This window comes from Acipenser ruthenus, chromosome 60 (genome assembly GCF_902713425.1).
Source record: "Acipenser ruthenus chromosome 60, fAciRut3.2 maternal haplotype, whole genome shotgun sequence".
Classification (NCBI taxonomy): domain Eukaryota; kingdom Metazoa; phylum Chordata; class Actinopteri; order Acipenseriformes; family Acipenseridae; genus Acipenser; species Acipenser ruthenus.
Window position 1 is genome coordinate 3,612,186 of NC_081248.1, and position 20,154 is coordinate 3,632,339.

General features: G+C 45.3%; 1 protein-coding gene across 2 annotated transcripts in view; it reads right to left on the bottom strand.

The window, feature by feature from the left end:
* Positions 1-20,154, bottom strand: part of LOC117410204 (ras-interacting protein 1) — a 39,361-nt gene that overhangs the window by 12,911 nt on the left and 6,296 nt on the right. For both annotated transcript variants that reach the window (XM_059018574.1, XM_059018575.1), the window contains exons 2-7: positions 16,275-16,387; positions 14,035-14,855; positions 12,803-13,023; positions 10,762-10,962; positions 8,025-8,247; positions 6,739-7,088 (exon numbers count right to left, since the gene is read on the bottom strand). In XM_059018574.1, the coding sequence (XP_058874557.1) occupies positions 6,739-7,088; positions 8,025-8,247; positions 10,762-10,962; positions 12,803-13,023; positions 14,035-14,855; positions 16,275-16,387 (1,929 nt within the window). The remainder of the gene's footprint in view (positions 1-6,738; positions 7,089-8,024; positions 8,248-10,761; positions 10,963-12,802; positions 13,024-14,034; positions 14,856-16,274; positions 16,388-20,154) is intronic.

A 20,154-nucleotide genomic window follows, 5' to 3' on the forward strand; every position in this document is an offset into this window, starting at 1 on the left:
CAGTCTCTCCTCAGTCTCACACTGATGAACAAGGTTGTATTTTTTCATGGTTATCATGATTTCAGTGAAATCTACCCATTGTGAAATATGTAATTCCCTGGGAAAATTCCCATTTTTGATAGAATAGTGTAAAATGCATATGTTTGTATCACTTAAAAATAAGTACAGCAAATGTTTGCCTGATTGACGCACTGCATTTAGGAACCTGGCAGCCGGTTTAGTTTGCTTCCTTCCTGTACACGATTGAACACATTGCATAGAGCTGCATGATTTCTTTACAATGTCTTCAATGAAAAAGACACCAGCAGCATCAAAGATCAGGAATATTTCTGCTAAAGATTGCTCTGTCCATTACAAGAAAGGGACATCTCGCGTGTTCAGACCTGAAGATTACCGGCATGCAGCGCGGGCGTCATTCCAGAAGTGTTGGGTCAACATTCTCTGTCCCAATAAACTGAGAAAAAACAGACAGTAATTGGTCCAGTTTACAACGCGATAGCGCGCTGCGCTTTGTCAACATCGTTCTTATTCTTTAAATAAATTATACACAATGTACAAGTATTTTTAAAGCACGGCACTGGTTTATAACAAACTTGAAAATGTTGTTCCACTAAGTCTCATTTTATAGTAATGGCAGCAGTGTGGAGTAGTGGTTAGGGCTCTGGACTCATGACCGTAGGGTCGTGGGTTCAATCCCTGGTTGGGGACACTGTTGCTGTACCCTTGAGCAAGGTACTTTACCTAGATTGCTCCAGCAAAAACCCAACTGTATAAATGGGTAATTGTATGTAAAAATAATGTGATATCTTGTAACAATTGTAAGTCACCCTGGATAAGGGCGTCTGCTAAGAAATAAATAATAATAATAATAGTAATGTAATGGACCTGGTTGGTCGCTCCATTAGAACTGTGAATAGACACAGCTGTTTAATTAGTGCAATGCAATGTGTCGGCAGGTGCTGGCGATTGCAATTTGACTGCCCAGACTTTAAAAAGAGAAGCAGCGCTTAACACGGGGCTCCTGGACTGCGGATAGACTGCTCTGAGTGAGCACCGGGATTCTAATAGGCTGTAAGGGGACCGACTTTTATTTTTTTATTGTTTTACAGTAGCAGCTAGACTGGGACATTACACTACTCTTATTAACAATCATTGGAAAGAAAGTAAGGTATTGCGTGGTGTGACAGGGTACCCCTGCCCCTGTGTTTATTTGTAGTGTAAGAAAGTAAGGTATTGCGTGGTGTGACAGGGTACCCCTGCCCCTGTGTTTATTTGTGGTGTAAGAAAGTAAGGTATTGTGTGGTGTGACAGGGTACCCCTGCCCCTGTGTTTATTTGTGGTGTAAGAAAGTAAGGTATTGCGTGGTGTGACAGGGTACCCCTGCCCCTGTGTTTATTTGTGGTGTAAGAAAGTAAGGTATTGCGTGGTGTGACAGGGTACCCCTGCCCCTGTGTTTATTTGTGGTGTAAGAAAGTAAGGTATTGCGTGGTGTGACAGGGTACCCCTGCCCCTGTGTTTATTTGTGGTGTAAGAAAGTAAGGTATTGCGTGGTGTGACAGGGTACCCCTGCCCCTGTGTTTATTTGTGGTGTAAGAAAGTAAGGTATTGCGTGGTGTGACAGGGTACCCCTGCCCCTGTGTTTATTTGTGGTGTAAGAAAGTAAGGTATTGCGTGGTGTGACAGGGTACCCCTGCCCCTGTGTTTATTTGTGGTGTAAGAAAGTAAGGTATTGCGTGGTGTGACAGGGTACCCCTGCCCCTGTGTTTATTTGTGGTGTAAGAAAGTAAGGTATTGCGTGGTGTGACAGGGTACCCCTGCCCCTGTGTTTATTTGTGGTGTAAGAAAGTAAGGTATTGCGTGGTGTGACAGGGTACCCCTGCCCCTGTGTTTATTTGTGGTGTAAGAAAGTAAGGTATTGCGTGGTGTGACAGGGTACCCCTGCCCCTGTGTTTATTTGTGGTGTAAGAAAGTAAGGTATTGCGTGGTGTGACAGGGTACCCCTGCCCCTGTGTTTATTTGTGGTGTAAGAAAGTAAGGTATTGCGTGGTGTGACAGGGTACCCCTGCCCCTGTGTTTATTTGTGGTGTAAGAAAGTAAGGTATTGCGTGGTGTGACAGGGTACCCCTGCCCCTGTGTTTATTTGTGGTGTAAGAAAGTAAGGTATTGCGTGGTGTGACAGGGTACCCCTGCCCCTGTGTTTATTTGTGGTGTAAGAAAGTAAGGTATTGCGTGGTGTGACAGGGTACCCCTGCCCCTGTGTTTATTTGTGGTGTAAGAAAGTAAGGTATTGCGTGGTGTGACAGGGTACCCCTGCCCCTGTGTTTATTTGTGGTGTAAGAAAGTAAGGTATTGCGTGGTGTGACAGGGTACCCCTGCCCCTGTGTTTATTTGTGGTGTAAGAAAGTAAGGTATTGCGTGGTGTGACAGGGTACCCCTGCCCCTGTGTTTATTTGTGGTGTAAGAAAGTAAGGTATTGCGTGGTGTGACAGGGTACCCCTGCCCCTGTGTTTATTTGTGGTGTAAGAAAGTAAGGTATTGCGTGGTGTGACAGGGTACCCCTGCCCCTGTGTTTATTTGTGGTGTAAGAAAGTAAGGTATTGCGTGGTGTGACAGGGTACCCCTGCCCCTGTGTTTATTTGTGGTGTAAGAAAGTAAGGTATTGCGTGGTGTGACAGGGTACCCCTGCCCCTGTGTTTATTTGTGGTGTAAGAAAGTAAGGTATTGCGTGGTGTGACAGGGTACCCCTGCCCCTGTGTTTATTTGTGGTGTAAGAAAGTAAGGTATTGCGTGGTGTGACAGGGTACCCCTGCCCGTGTTTATTTGTGGTGTAAGAAAGTAAGGTATTGCGTGGTGTGACAGGGTACCCCTGCCCCTGTGTTTATTTGTGGTGTAAGAAAGTAAGGTATTGCGTGGTGTGACAGGGTACCCCTGCCCCTGTGTTTATTTGTGGTGTAAGAAAGTAAGGTATTGCGTGGTGTGACAGGGTACCCCTGCCCCTGTGTTTATTTGTAGTGTAAGAAAGTAAGGCATTGCGTGGTGTGACAGGGTACCCCTGCCCCTGTGTTTATTTGTGGTGTTTTGGGTTATTATTTGCTGTTATTGAAATGTGTTTGTTTTATTGGTATAGTTCAATGTATTTTGGCAGGGGCGATGTTTGCAGCTCGTCTTTGCCAGACTACATCTCGTGAGAATGCGCGGGCGGCAGCTAATGATTTACTGACAGATCGACCAGGCATGTGAGAAACCTCGTGCAGAATGTGGCAGAGGGATAAACTAAGTTCATCCCTCGACCACGATATAAAAACCAGCAGGTTTTGCTGACCAGCGTTGGGGTTGTTCAGAGGTGGAATGTAAAAGTTGTTGAAGCTGACACCCTGGGATCCTTCAAGAAGCTGCTTGATGAGATTCTGGGATCAATAAGCTACTAACAACCAAACGAGCAAGATGGGCTGAATGGGGCCTCCTCTCGTTTGGAAACTTTCTTATGTTCTTATGTTCTTAAGAGAGTAAAAACTGAAAACAATTGCTACCCGTGCTGGCTTTTCACCAGCATGATACTTGTTAAATTACTGTCTGTTTATTTTGGCCACCATGTCGTTTTGTCCCAAATCACAGCACCCTGAAGGACAGTCAAAGCAGAGAAAGTAATTGTTAATGGAACATTTATGTTTAACTCTGCAAATCAAATATTTGTTTGTTTAACTTGATCTCCCTCTGATTTATTTTGTGATATTAATCAAAAGTCACCAACACACTCACTCAGTCAATTAAGTTCACTATTTACATTTCACCAGGTGTTTGGTGAAATTTTTACCATAGATGCCTTTTGATTGCTTTCATTTATGACTGCACCTCAACTCTCACTTTGGGTACATTAATTTAATGGACTATATAAATATATTAAAATAGTTGAAATTGTTGCATACACATGACAGGCACTGACTTGTAGCTTTGGGGATGGAGTAAGTGCTCCTGGTCGTGCATTGTTGACAGCTGTTATGCAGAATGCAGCTTGCAACAATGAGTGTGCACACTTTCCCAGGGCTGTACTGTAGCACACCACCAGATCTATCTGAAGCAGCTTTTTAACACTCCAGATGTCCGCTCAATATTGTACTGAATATCTGCAAGAATTAATCTAGAAGTGTTGAATTTAAATCAAGGGAAGTGATGTTAAAACTTTACAATGCATTAGTAAGACCAGAGTCAGAAGTGTTAAAGGGACTAGGAGCTCTTAAAATAAACAAATCCCCTGGGCCGGATGAGATCCTCCCAAAGTACTCAAAAGAAATGAAAGAAGTTATTTACAAACCGCTAACCAAGATCATGCAACAGTCTCTTGACACAGGGGTTGTACCGACAGACTGGAAAATAGCAAACGTAATACTGATCCACAAAAAGGGAGACAAAACCGAACCAGGTAACTACAGACCAATAAGCCTGACTTCTATTATATGTAAACTTATGGAAACTATAATAAGATCCAAAATGGAAAATTACCTATATGGTAACAATATCCTGGGAGACAGTCAGCATGGTTTTAAGAAAGGGAGATCATGTCTAACTAACCTGCTTGATTTTTTTGAGGATGCAACATCGACAATGGATAATTGCAAAGCATATCTCATGGGTTATTTAGATTTCCAGAAAGCTTTTGACAAAGTCCTGCATAAAAGATTAATTCTCAAACTGAACGCAGTAGGGATTCAAGGAAATGCATGCACATGGATTAGGGAGTGGTTAACATGTAGAAAACAGAAAGTACTGATTAGAGGAGAAACCAGTGGTGTACCACAGGGATCAGTATTAGGTCCTCTGCTATTCCTAATCTACATTAATGATTTAGTTTTTTGGTATAGTAAGCAAACTAGTTAAATTTGCAGACAACACAAAAGTAGGAGGAGTGGCAAACACTGTTGCAGCAGCAAAGGTCATTCAAAATGATCTAGACAGCATTCAGAACTGGGCAGACACATGGCAAATGACATTTAATAGAGAAAAGTGTAAAGTATTGCATGCAGGCAATAAAAATGTGCATTATAAATATCATATGGGAGACACTGAAATTGAAGAAGGGAACTATGAAAAAGACCTAGGAGTTTATGTTGACTCAGAAATGTCTTCAGCTAGACAATGTGAGGAAGCTATAAAAAAGGCCAAAAAGATGCTCGGATATATTGAGAACATAAGAACATAAGAAAGTTTACAAACGAGAGGAGACCATTCAGCCCATCTTGCTCGTTTGGTTGTTAGTAGCTTATTGATCCCAGAATCTCATCAAGCAGCTTATTGAAGGATCCCAGGGTGTCGGCTTCAACAACATTACTGGGGAGTTGGTTCCAGACCCTCACAATTCTCTGTGTAAAAAAATGCCTCCTATTTTCTGTTCTGAATTCTGCATGAAATGTGATCCGATGGTGGATAAAACGGAGGAAATTAGGCGAATATTTTTTAACGGATTAACCTGTGGAAAAATTCAACTCATTTTACCGTTTCCACCGAAAATAAAACCCCTTTCAAAATTTGGGTCCATAATGTCATAATGTGGGGGGGGGGAGCAGCTGCCCCTCCCCTTATAGCAAATGCCGCCCCTGGCATGCAGCTACCACCATCAACAATAAATCACGACCCATAAATCAAGGTCAGTACATTAGGATGCTGTCCCTCTTTCTTAATGATAAGATCCGGTACCTTTGTGTTAACAAATGAACCCCTGGATATTTCTTTAAAAGGGGCAGAGAGACGGACACACAGATACAGAGAACCAGACAGGCACACAGACAGACAGAGAGGCAGACAGACAAGCAGACACGCACAGACACACACACACACACACACTAAGACACACACAATCAATCAATCATTATTTGATATAGCGCCCTTCACAATGACTTGTTGCAAGGAGCTTCACTGGTACAACATAACAGTAATTATTGATACTATACCAGCAATAGCAAACATGAAAACATTTAATTCAAAAATCAATTAGAATGCAATACAGGGTAAAACTGTTATTTAATATTAAGATGTGAACGATAGATTATAAAAGTGTGTCTTCAGTCGTGTTTTAAACACTGCAACAGTTGGTGCCTCCCTTACAGAAACCTCGTTTCCATAATTCGGCAGCCCTAAAGCCAGATGCTCTACTGCCCGTGTTCTTTTTTGAAACCTCAGGGACAGGAAGCAATCCTGCGTCCTGGGATCGCAGTGGACGTCTAGGTATACATGGGATTAAAATATCATTTAAATATGAAGGAGCCAAACCATTTAATGCTTTGTAAGTAATAAGCATGACCTTAAAATCGACCCTAAACCTACAGGAAGCCAATGTACGGCTGCCAATACCGGCGTCATGTGATCAAGTCTTCTAGTTCTTGTTCAAACCCTGGCAGCAGTGTTTTGCACAATCTGCAGTCGGGATAACACAGATCTGGGAATACCAGAAAACAGAGCATTGCAATAATCCAGTAATCCAGATTTCTCAATTCAGACCTTAAGGGAGGCTGCAAAACATCTGAATTTGTATTGATTAATTGATTTTTTGATCCCAATAGCATTACCTGTTTTATCAGAGTTTAACAATAAATTGATTTTTGACATCCATTGCTTAATGTTGTCCAGACGGATGGTAAGGATATTTGTGATTGTCTCACTCACACACACACTCACACACACACTCTCACACACGTACACAGACAGACACACAGACACTCACACATACACACAGTGCAGTTTTACCCTGAGTAGCTGTTCCTCGTGTGCTATGCTGTATCTCAGCACTGGCTGTGTGGAGCTCAGGTACTCCCTCAAGCGAGCCTGCCTCTCTGCCTGCGATCGCCCGCACGCCTGGCAGCACAGCGCCCCCACGAGGCTGGGAGGAGACTGCGTGGGGGAGCGGAGCGGGGAGAGGAGGGCAGGGAGGAGGGGGGCGGAGACACAGCGCGGGTCTTTATACAGGAACAGGAAGTGCTGGCCCAGCCCCAGCACATCCCCCGGCCTCAGCTTCGCCTCCCTCACTAGCTCCGCCCCATTGTGAGTCACGACCCCGCCCCTGAAGGGACGGACCAATGCTGCTGAAGGGGCGTGGCCTGAAAGACAGAAAGAGAGAACAAGTGCATATGCGATTTAAATGAAGTCCCATAGTAAAAGTTTCCCACAGTAAAAGCACAGCAAAGTGTAGTAAAGCACAGTGAAAGCATGGCAAAGCACAGGGAAGCATTGTAAAGCACTGAGAGGTGTAGTAAAGCATAGGGAAGCATTGTAAAGCACAGAGAGGTGTAGTAAAGCATAGGGAAGCATTGTAAAGCACAGAGAGGTGTAGTAAAGCATAGGGAAGCATTGTAAAGCACAGAGAGGTGTGGTAAAACATAGGGAAGCATTGTAAAGCACAGAGAGGTGTAGTAAAGCATAGGGAAGCATTGTAAAGAACAGAGAGGTCTGGTAAAGCATAGGGAAGCATTGTAAAGCACAGAGAGGTATGGTAAAGCATAGGGAAGCATTGTAAAGCACAGAGAGGTGTAGTAAAGCATAGGGAAGCATTGTAAAGCACAGAGAGGTGTAGTAAAGCATAGGGAAGCATTGTAAAGCACAGAGAGGTGTAGTAAAGCATAGGGAAGCATTGTAAAGCACAGAGAGGTGTGGTAAAACATAGGGAAGCATTGTAAAGCACAGAGAGGTGTAGTAAAGCATAGGGAAGCATTGTAAAGAACAGAGAGGTCTGGTAAAGCATAAGGATGCATTGTAAAGCACAGAGAGGTATGGTAAAGCATAGGGAAGCATTGTAAAGCACAGAGAGGTATGGTAAAGCATAGGGAAGCATTGTAAAGCACAGAGAGGTGTGGTAAAGCATAGGGAAGCATTGTAAAGCACAGAGAGGTATGGTAAAGCATATTAAAAAAGAGGATAAACTAACCCTTAAAAATGTTTCCCATAGTAAAAGCACACACATACAGACAGAAAAATAGACACACACACAAAAACTCACACACACACACACAGACTCTCTGGAATTTCCCTTCCGGTACCTGTCTCTGCAGAGGGGGCGTGTCCTCGGACGGCGGAGTCCCTGCGGACCAATAGGTGCCTGGGAAGGATATCAGGGGCTGAGAGGAAGGTGTCGACCCTCAGCTTGTCCCTCCTTTTCCCCTCCCTCTCTCTCTCGCTCCCCCTCTCCTTCTCCCTCTCCGCTGGGGTTAGAGTGCGCCCAAAAATGTGAGTGTGTCCCGCCATCACGTAGAGAACAAAGTCCTGAGAGAAACAGGTGGAGACAGGGCCTTACTGCTGTTATACAGACTAGACAGGGCCTTACTGCTGTTATACAGACTAGACAGGGCCTTACTGATGTTATACAGACTAGACAGGGCCTTACTGATGTTATACAGACTAGACAGGGCCTTACTGATGTTATACAGACTAGACAGGGCCTTACTGATGTTATACAGACTAGACAGGGCCTTACTGCTGTTATACAGACTAGACAGGGCCTTACTGATGTTATACAGACTAGACAGGGCCTTACTGATGTTATATAGACTAGACAGGACCTTACTGCTGTTATACAGACTAGACAGGGCCTTACTGATGTTATACAGACTAGACAGGGCCTTACTGCTGTTATACAGACTAGACAGGGCCTTAGTGATGTTATATAGACTAGACAGGACCTTACCGCTGTTATACAGACTAGACAGGGCCTTACTGATGTTGTACAGACTAGACAGGACCTTACTGCTGTTATACAGACTAGACAGGGCCTTACTGATGTTATACAGACTAGACAGGGCCTTACTGATGTTATATAGACTAGACAGGACCTTACTGCTGTTATACAGACTAGACAGGACCTTACCGCTGTTATACAGACTAGACAGGGCCTTACTGATGTTATACAGACTAGACAGGGCCTTACTGCTGTTATACAGACTAGACAGGGCCTTACTGCTGTTACACAGACTAGACAGGGCCTTACTGCTGTTATAGAGACTAGACATATTTTATTATATATATTATAAATAACATTTATATATATATATATATATATATATATATATATATATATAAGAAAATAAATGGATAAATAGACTAGATACCATGATGCCTAAAGGTTAAAATAGAAAGGAACAGTAGATTGTTACATCATTAGCTACATAGTGAATGACATCACAAAGACATTAAAGAGAAATAAATGTGTGGTTACCATGGCATCTAAAAGCTTATAAATACCTCCAATGTTTGTTTTCAAACACACTTTCCCTTGACAAAGGTATGTGAAACATACTGAAACGTTGGGAAGTTGGCTCTTTGAGCAAAAACTAATATATATATATATATATATAAGACAAAAAGCCATTTTATAAAAGTGCATTTTTAGTCTTGACTTGAAAACTGTAACAGTCCCAGCTTCCCTGACAAACAAAGGCAGAGCATTCCAGAATTTAGGAGCTCTACAATAAAAGGCCCTTCCTCCCGTGTTGCTTTTGTAACCCTAGGAATAACCAGCCGCCCCGCATCCTGTGATCTCAGAGTGCGGTTTGGAAGATACAGGGTTAGTAACTCCTGCAAATAACTAGGTGCTAATCCATTCAGGGCCTTGTAAGTTAACAGCAAACTCTTAAAATCAATTCTATATTACACAGGGAGCCAGTGTAAAGAGGCCAAAACAGGGGTGATATGTTCACTTTTCCTGGTTTTAGTTAGAATTCTAGCAGCGGTATTCTGAACAAACTGCAAGCGGGATACCAGAGAGAAGTGCATTACAATAATCAATTCTAGATGAAACAAAGGCTTGCATTAGTCTCTCGGCATCAGATACTGAAATAATAGGTCTAAGTTTAGCTATATTTCTCAAATGATAAAATGATACTTTTTGTAATTTTCCAAATATGATTCTCAAATGATAGATCAGGATCAAAGATGACCCCCAAATTTCTCATGTCTAGTTTTAGTTCCAATGAGGCACTGCTAAGGTCTAGCTTATGTAAATGGATATTCTTTAGTTGATGCTGTGAGCCCACAAGCATGACCTCTGTTTTGTCAGAATTCAACATGAAGAAGCTCTGTGACATCCAACACTTGATGTCAGCAAGGCAAGCAGCTAATAGCACCCCAGTAGAAGGACTGCCTGGATCCAAAGAGAGACGAAATACAGACTAGACAGGGCCTTACGGCTGTTATAGAGACTAGACAGGGCCTTACGGCTGTTATAGAGACTAGACAGGGCCTTACGGCTGGTATAGAGACTAGACAGGGCCTTACGGCTGGTATAGAGACTAGACAGGGCCTTACGGCTGTTATAGAGACTAGACAGGGCTTTACAGCTGTTATAGAGACTAGACAGGGCTTTACAGCTGTTATAGAGACTAGACAGGGCCTTACGGCTGTTATAGAGACTAGACAGGGCTTTACAGCTGTTATAGAGACTAGACAGGGCTTTACAGCTGTTATAGAGACTAGACAGGGCATTTCTGCTGTTATAGAGACTAGACAGAGACTAGACTGCTGTTACAAAAGGGAAGAAGGAGAAAGAGAGAGAGAGAGGGATCATGGAAAGAGACACACAGTGAGATACAGAGATGCAGAGACATAGAGGGAGATAATGGAAAGGAGAGACACAGAGATGCACAGAGACGCATAGAGATACACACAGACACAGAGAGACACACAGACAAAGAGAGACACATAGACAGACAGAGAGAGACACAGAGACAGACACAGAGAGACACACAGAGACACAGAGATTCCCCTCCCCGTCTCTCCTCTCACCTTTTTCTGAGTGTAGCCCTGCAGTAGCAGGAAGTAGGGCCGGTCTGTAGGGGGCAGTATAAGGCTCTGAGACAATTTCTCCAGATCACTGCAGCCGCTTCCCCTCTCCCCTTCCCCCCCTGCTCCTCCTCCTCCTCTCCCCTCTCCATCCCTCGCTTCCTCTCCTCCCACCTCCTTTGATCCAGCTGTCAACAAGTCAGACTGAGGACAGAAATAAACAAAAATAAAGAGTGTGAGAACCAGTGAGTGTGTGTGTGTCTCAGCGTGTGTCAGTGTTTGTGGGTCTGTGTGTATGTGTGTCTCAGTGTGTGTGTGTCTCAGTGGGTGTGCCTCAGTGGGTGTATCTCAGTGTGTGTATATCAGTGAGTGTGTGTCTCAGTGCATGTGAGTGTTTGTGGGTCTCAGTATGTATGTGTGTCTCAGTGGGTGTGTCTCAGTGTGTGTGTGTCTCAGTGTGTGTATATCAGTGAGTGTGTGTCTCAGTGCGTGTCAGTGTTTGTGGGTCTCAGTGTGTATGTGTGTCTCAGTGTGTGTGTCTCAGTGGGTGTATCTCAGTGTGTGTGTGTCTCAGCGTGTGTATATCAGTGTGTGTGTGTCTCAGTGTGTGTATATCAGTGAGTGTGTGTCTCAGTGTGTGTCAGTGTGTGTGTGTCTCAGGATGTGTCAGTATTTGTGGGTCTCAGTGTGTGTGTCTCAGTGTGTGTATATCAGTGTGTGTGTGTGTCTCAGCGTGTGTATATCAGTGTGAGTGTGTGTGTCTCAGTGTGTGTCAGTGTGTGTGTGTCTCAGTGTGTGTCAGTGTTTGTGGGTCTCAGTGTGTGTGTCTCAGCATGTGTATATCAGTGTGTGTGTGTGTGTCTCAGTGTGTGTATATCAGTGTGTGTGTGTGTCTCAGCGTGTGTATATCAGTGTGAGTGTGTGTGTCTCAGTGTGTGTCAGTGTGTGTGTGTCTCAGTGTGTGTCAGTGTTTGTGGGTCTCAGTGTGTGTGTCTCAGCGTGTGTATATCAGTGTGTGTGTGTGTGTCTCAGTGTGCGTATATCAGTGTGTGTGTGTGTCTCAGCGTGTGTATATCAGTGTGTGTGTGTGTCTCAGCGTGTGTATATCAGTGTGAGTGTGTGTGTCTCAGTGTGTGTCAGTGTGTGTGTGTCTCAGTGTGTGTCAGTGTTTGTGGGTCTCAGTGTGTGTGTCTCAGCATGTGTATATCAGTGTGTGTGTGTGTGTCTCAGTGTGTGTATATCAGTGTGTGTGTGTGTCTCAGCATGTGTATATCAGTGTGTGTGTGTGTGTCTCAGTGTGTGTCAGTGTGTGTGTGTCTCAGTGTGTGTCAGTGTTTGTGGGTCTCAGTGTGTGTGTCTCAGCGTGTGTATATCAGTGTGTGTGTGTGTGTCTCAGTGTGCGTATATCAGTGTGTGTGTGTGTCTCAGCGTGTGTATATCAGTGTGTGTGTGTGTGTCTCAGTGTGTGTCAGTGTGTGTGTGTCTCAGTGTGTGTCAGTGTTTGTGGGTCTCAGTGTGTGTGTCTCAGCGTGTGTATATCAGTGTGTGTGTGTGTGTCTCAGTGTGTGTCAGTGTGTGTGTGTCTCAGTGTGTGTCAGTGTTTGTGGGTCTCAGTGTGTGTGTCTCAGCGTGTGTATATCAGTGTGTGTGTGTGTGTCAGTGTGTGTGTGTCTCAGTGTGTGTCAGTGTTTGTGGGTCTCAGTGTGTGTGTCTCAGCGTGTGTATATCAGTGTGTGTGTGTGTGTCTCAGTGTGTGTCAGTGTGTGTGTGTCTCAGTGTGTGTCAGTGTTTGTGGGTCTCAGTGTGTGTGTCTCAGCGTGTGTATATCAGTGTGTGTGTCAGTGTGTCTCAGTGTGTGTCAGTGTTTGTGGGTCTCAGTGTGTATGTGTGTCTCAGTGTGTGTGTGTGTGTGTCTCAGTGGGTGTGTCTCAGTGGGTGTATCTGTGTGTGTGTGTCTCAGTGTGTGTCAGTGTTTGTGGGTCTCAGTGTGTGTGTGTGTGTTTTTCTTTTTGTGTGTCTCAGTGTGTGTCTCATATAAACTAACTGGAGTGTCTGCCAGGCCCTCCCCCTCATCCAGCAGCATGCTCTTCACGTGTTTGCGCTCCTCGCTCTGGGTGCCATGGCGACGGCGCACGCTCAGGTGCATGTCGCTGATGCTGCGCCGGAGCTCCGCCCCCTTCTCGTCCCGACCACGACCACTGTCTTCGACCCCGCCCCCGGACGCCATGCGAGAGCGGATTGGACGGAGCCTGCGGGTCACAAGACCTGGGGGGAGGTGGGGGGGGGGGGGGGGGGGGGGGGGGGTTATAAAATTATAGAATGTAATTAAATATACTGCACAGTCTCTCCCTCTTTACTCCGGTAAATATCCCCATATATCTCAGCATCTTTCAAAATATACTGCAGTATATTACTTCATGATTACAGAATTTATGTATCTGAATGTTTAAAATGTATCTCCTCTCTCCTCTCTTACCTGCAGTGTTCTCCTCCTCCTCTCCTCTCCTTTCTCCTCTCTCTTACCTGCAGTGTTCTCCTCCTCCTCTCCTCTTCCTCTCCTCTCTCCCCTCCCCCTCTCTCTTACCTGCAGTCTTCTCCTCCTCCTCTTCCTCTCCTCTCTCCCCTCCCCCTCTCTCTTACCTGCAGTGTTCTCCCCCTCCTCTCACTCCTCTCTTACCTGCAGTCTTCTCCTCCTCCTCCTCTCCCTCTCCTCTCTCCCCTCCCCCTCTCTCTTACCTGCAGTGTTCTCCCCCTCCTCTTCCTCTCCTCTCTCCTCTCTTACCTGCAGTGTTCTCCCCCTCCTCTCCCTCTCCTCTCTCCCCTCCCCCTCTCTCTTACCTGCAGTGTTCTCCCCCTCCTCTTCCTCTCCTCTCTCCTCTCTTACCTGCAGTGTTCTCCCCCTCCTCTTCCTCTCCTCTCTCCCCTCCCCCTCTCCCCTCTTACCTGCAGTCTTCTCCTCCTCTTCCTCTCCCTCTCCTCTCTCCCCTCCCCCTCTCTCTCTTACCTGCAGTGTCCTCCTCCTCCTCTCCCTCTCCTCTCTCCCCTCCCCCTCTCTTACCTGCACTGTTCTCCTCCTCCTCTCCCTCTCCTCTCTCCCCTCCCCCTCTCTCTTACCTGCAGTGCTCTCCTCCTCTTCCTCTCCTCTCTCCCCTCCCCCTCTCTCTTACCTGCAGTGTTCTCCTCCTCTTCCTCTCCTCTCTCCCCTCCCCCTCTCTCTTACCTGCAGTGTTCTCCTCCTCCTCTCCCTCTCCTCTCTCCCCTCCCCCTCTCTCTTACCTGCAGTGTTCTCCTCCTCCTCTCCTCTCCTCTTCCTCTCCTCCTCTCTCTCGCACTCGTCTCTCCTCCTGATTTCAAAGCGTCTCTCAAAACCTTCCTTCGGTCTCCACATCTCCATGAGCAGCAGAGGGCGCTCCGAGCTGGCCACGCCCCTCCGACACTCTGCCGTCCAGCCAGCCCCGCCCCCCAACTCCGCCCCCAGCCCCTCCGCCAGGGGGCGCCCGATGACATCACACAACACAAAGTCACTCGCTAACAACACACATTTCTCCTCTCCTCCTTCTCTCTCTCCTCCCCTCTCTCCTCTCTCATCCCCCTCTCCTCTCCTCCTCAGCACGTGTCCGTAACGGTTAATAAAATCTGCCACGATCTCTCCGGCTGTGGAGCTCTTGGTCGCCAGAACGCTTTTATAGTTCGCCCCCATCGACAGGGCGTCTCCGTAAATCTTTATCAGTCCCGGGGGGCTGCTGCACCCCCCCGCTCCGCCCCCTCCCCAGCCTCGGCCCCCCCGCTCCCGGTCACTATGGGAACGCCCCCTCAGAAATAGCTGGGACAGGCGCTTGTGTCTTGGCTGAGGGGGCTGGGCTGAGTTCTTGGGTCGGAGGAAGGAGGGGGGTGAGGAGAGGGAGGAGGGGGAGGGGGGGAGGGAGGGAGTGGAGCTGGAGAGGGAGAGGGGGAGGGGGCGAGGAGGGGAGGGGGCACTGGACTGGGAGCCCGGCTGCTCGTGGTACTGGGAGCTAGACTGGGAGGAGTGGAAAGTGCCGCTAATCCCAGTGCTGGGGAGATCTTGACAGGAGATGACATCAGAGCTAGAGATGGATCTGAGAGAGGAGAGGAGAGAGAGAGAGGAGAGAGAGGATAAAGGGTTAGGGTTGAGGGTATTGAAATTAATGGTGTGATCCCTCTAATGAATGCTGTGACCCTCCCTCTAGTGAATGCTGTGACCCTCCCTCTAGTGAATGCTGTGACCCTCCCTCTAGTGAATGGTGTGACCCCCCTCTAGTGAATGGTGTGACCCCCCTCTAGTGAATGGTGTGACCCCCCTCTAGTGAATGCTGTGACCCCCCCTCTAGTGAATGCTGTGACCTCCCCTCTAGTGAATGCTGTGACCCCCTCTAGTGAATGCAGTGACCTCCCCTCTAGTGAATGCAGTGACCTCCCCTCTAGTGAATGCTGTGACCCCCTCTAGTGAATGCAGTGACCTCCCCTCTAGTGAATGCTGTGACCTCCCCTCTAGTGAATGCTGTGACCCCCCCTCTAGTGAATGCTGTGACCCCCCTCTAGTGAATGCTGTGACCCCCCTCTAGTGAATGCTGTGACCCCCCTCTAGTGAATGCTGTGACCCTCCCTCTAGTGAATGCTGTGACCCCCCCTCTAGTGAATGCTGTGACCCCCCTCTAGTGAATGCTGTGACCCCCCTCTAGTGAATGCAGTGACCCCCCCTCTAGTGAATGCTGTGACCCCCCTCTAGTGAATGCAGTGACCCCCCCTCTAGTGAATGCAGTGACCCCCCCTCTAGTGAATGCTGTGACCCCCCTCTAGTGAATGCAGTGACCCCCCCCTCTAGTGAATGCTGTGACCCCCCTCTAGTGAATGCAGTGACCCTCCCCTCTAGTGAATGCTGTGACCCCCCCCTCTAGTGAATGCAGTGACCCCCCCCTCTAGTGAATGCTGTGACCCCCCTCTAGTGAATGCAGTGACCCTCCCCTCTAGTGAATGCTGTGACCCTCCCCTCTAGTGAATGCTGTGACCCCCCTCTAGTAAATGCTGTGACCCCCTCTAGTGAATGCAGTGACCCTCCCCTCTAGTGAATGCTGTGACCCCCCCCTCTAGTGAATGCTGTGACCCCCCTCTAGTGAATGCTGTGACCTCCCCTCTAGTGAATGCTGTGACCTCCCTCTAGTGAATGCTGTGACCCCCTCTAGTGAATGCTGTGACCCCCCTCTAGTGAATGCTGTGACCCCCCTCTAGTGAATGGTGTGACCGCCCCTCTAGTGAATGCTGTGACCCCCCCTCTAGTGAATGCTGTGACCCCCCTCTAGTGAATGCTGTGACCCCCCTCTAGTGAATGCTGTGACCCCCCCTCTAGTGAATGCTGTGACCCCCCTCTAGTGAATGCTGTGACCCCCCCCTCTAGTGAATGCTGTGACCCCCCCTCTAGTGAATGCTGTCACCCTCCCTCTAGTGAATGCTGTGACCCCCCTCTAGTGAATGCTGTGACCCCCCTCTCTCTCACTCACTTCTCACTCCCTGCGCTCGGCCTCCTCTTGCTGAAGTGTTTCTTGGGGTTGTTAATCCAGAGCCCGACCGGGAAGTGCAGCTTCCGGAACCTGGGAGAGCCGTCTGAGAACATCTGAGACAGAGAGACCAGTGAGACCAGTACTGAGAGACCAGTACTGAGAGACCACTACAGGAAGACCAGTACAGAGACCACTACTGAGAGACCACTACAGGGAGACCAGTACAGAAAGACCAGCACACAGAGTATTGATGTATACTGGTCTCACTGGTTTAGTGTACTGGTTTCACTATACTGGTTTCAATTTCCACTGCAGCATGAAATCAGTCTGTGATCAGTCTTTATATTAATAGGAGCCAGCGCCATCTAGTGGTCTGACTGATTTTTGTTAAGTTTTGCTGGCACTACACTAGCTGTGCACTAGTGTAAAGATAATATATAAAGATGACCTAGCCTGTGTTGCACATGTCCATGGCAGTGCAGCTAGAACTGAAGAGCAGCTCCTGAACTCACAGTCAAAGCAACACAGACTGAGGAACAAAAAACAAAAGCCAGTGTCTGAGCGACTGCAATGATAAGAAGAGCTCGGAATGACTGCAAACACCATGGGAAGGGTGCGGGACAGTGAACAAATAACTAAGAAGGGTTATTATACTATTTAAATGCACAATGCTTTTTTACAATATAGACTAAAGAAAATAATTCTTAAATATTAATTATCTATATTATTATTATTATTTAGCAGACGCCTTTATCCAAGGCGACTTACAGAGACTAGGGTGTGTGAACTATGCATCAGCTGCAGAGTCACTTACAATTACGTCTCACCCGAAAGACGGAGCACAAGGAGGTTAAGTGACTTGCTCAGGGTCACACAATGAGTCAGTGGCTGAGGTGGGATTTGAACCGGGGACCTCCTGGTTACAAGCCCTTTTCTTCAACCATTGGACCACACAGCCTACTAACAAACACTTGATAGGGCTGAATTTAGAAATACTGAAAGAAACGTTAGTCACTGAATTTACGCTGAAGACACACAGAAAGACTTCTACTGGAAACGTTAGTTTCACAGGATGACACGAGTGGAAGGGCTGTCAGGCGGTAATGCAGGGAGACTCGGAGACAGACGGCAGGTGAAAACGCTACGGCGCGTATTTATTTACAAAACAAACACAAAACCACAACAAAATAAACAGTTTAAAGATCATCAGATCTCGCACACTTTAACAGCAAAACCCACTACACACAGGATCAGCCATCTACCCTCTCCAGAATCATAACACCAACTAAACCTGTGCTCCCTTATATACACACCTGTGCAGCAATTTACACCCACTTAATCAATTAAACCTGTGTGACTGCACTTAAACAGAAAGGGAACCAATCTACTCGGAGAAAGGATCCTTCAGGAGGTCCAGAAGCATTTAAACTAGAAAGAAAGGGGGGAGAAAACAAAAAAACAGAAGGGAGACCACATCAAAACAAGGCCAACAACTCAGGTAAGACAACTATTAAATGTATATTTATCTTAATGCTAGAAGTCTCAGAAACAAAATGTTAGAACTTGAAGCTACTGCACTAACAAGTAACTACGATGTGATAGGTGTAACAGAAACTTGGTTGTCTGAGAGTGATGGAGACGAATATTATATTAGTGGGTACACACTATATAGGAAAGACAGGCAGGACAGAAGAGGCGGAGGGGTAGCGCTATACATAAGAAATAGTCTTGAAGCCCAGGTGTTAAATCAGGACAAAGAAAACAATGCAGAATCAATATGGGTCAGAATAATGGACACAAATTCAAAGGGCATAATAATAGGAGCATGCTATAGACCGTCAAATTCAGACGCTGAGCAAAATAATCTGTTATACAATGACATTCGAAATGCGTGTAGAAAAGGAGAAGCCATACTAATGGGGGATTTCAACTTCCCACGTATACAATGGCAGTGTTTGCTCCAGGACTTATAGACTGAGGGTCAATGTGGCCCTCTCTCAAAATTTTAGGGGGACATTTTCTTCAGTGAGGGGGTCGATATGTTTGATGATTCAGAACCAACCACCATTTCTTATTTTTGTTTGTTTTTAAATATGCCAGCAGAGTTTACTGACCTTTTGTTTCTGAACAAAATATAAAACTGTAAAGCTGTAGATACAACCAAGGTGTCTCTACAATACTCACTGTCACTTTGGGGGAAATTATTGGGAAACGTGTCACAATGATGCTGGTGTATCAACTGAGTAGAGGATATTCATTGTACCAAATCACATTAGAACAGGGGTTTGCAATCTTTAAGCTGCATATCCTTTTCCAAACAATGTAGTCCACTGAGATAGTCAGTCATAAAATGAAAACAGAAAAAAAAGATCTGTACAATAACAGGATACAACAAAACACACAAGCCTTGGAGTGTGTGATGGATACAATTATAAAAGTTACAGTATTATAACAGAAATATATATTATATTTACTTTTGGCTAAAAACAGTCCCTCAAACAGGTTTCTAGTTGTCGGAAACATCATTTTATTGTAAATATTAATTAATTAAAATCAACAAAGCCTCCGTGCTAGCCTCATATCACTCAGAAATGACACTATTCCATGATAGCAAATGGCAATCATGTATTTTTATTGATAATAAAATTACAGAAAACAAGGCAAAGAAAAGTTCACTACCCACGCATCTCTACAGCTAACCTCATTACCAAAACATATTATCGGCATTTTTAAATTCTTGGTGACTAAAACGTACAGTACTGATGCTAATTAAAAAAAACAATAATAAAACGCTTACCTAGTATGTGATGGATGTCCCTGCTTGTTACCACACAAATCTCTGATGAGGGCAGGGGAATTGGAGAGAGCTTCAGTCGCAAGACATTTTTGGCGTTTTTAATCTATGACGGTATTTCGTCTTGATCGCCCTTTGCTAGTAATGTTCTAGTATTGAACCAACAATCTTTTTCACTGGATTGAAAGCTAACAACTCTTAAAACACCAGACGTAACGCATGGCAATACTTTGGTTTCTGATTGGCCATACATTCTGTATTTTGAAATGTTGTACTTAAGTTACAATAAACTTTAATCGGGTCATTGAAAAAATAAATATCGATTTGCAGGTACTAACCCACACAGGAAATAAAATGAGTTAAAGACTAGGCTTTTAGTTTTTTAAAATATGTAATTATTATTATTTAAAACGCACATATTTAATATGTAAATTAGTCGTGTGCGCTGAACGCTGTGTCACAGCACATCAGTCTGGCGTTAGCAACTAAACGTTGATTAAAAGTTTGCAATAGGATTGGCAAGTGGTACTAAATAAAATGCGTTGTCTGCCATTTCAGAATTTTTCTCGCGTACCCCCAGGGGTACGTGTACCCCAGTTTGAAAACTGCTAGAAGAAACCACATTACTAACAGATACAGTTTAATTGTAGTAGTATTTAAATGTCATTGTCCTGACTGGTAAATTCTTACCTTTCAGCTTCCCCTTTATTTTGACAATTTCCATATAAAAATTGCATTTTTTTGTTTACATTTTTCATTCTTAGCCCCCAAGTAAATATTTTGGACAGTTTTCAAAACAATTGTTGCTTTATTTTTGCAACACACGTTGGTGTTGTTGATATGATAGACGCGTATATCTGCTTCAGGTACTGTATTTAATTTTTTTCAAGGTTAAACGATGGCCCGTGTTACACAGAACACTAAAAATAAAATGTCAGATATGCAATATGTATTTGGTTTTGTGGATTTGCTATATTTTTTAACTTATTGTAATACTGCACATAATGATATGGTTTTGAAAACCGCGACTGCACGTGAACTGTATTACATAATAATTTCCTTTATTCCGATTCCAGTGGTGTTTTC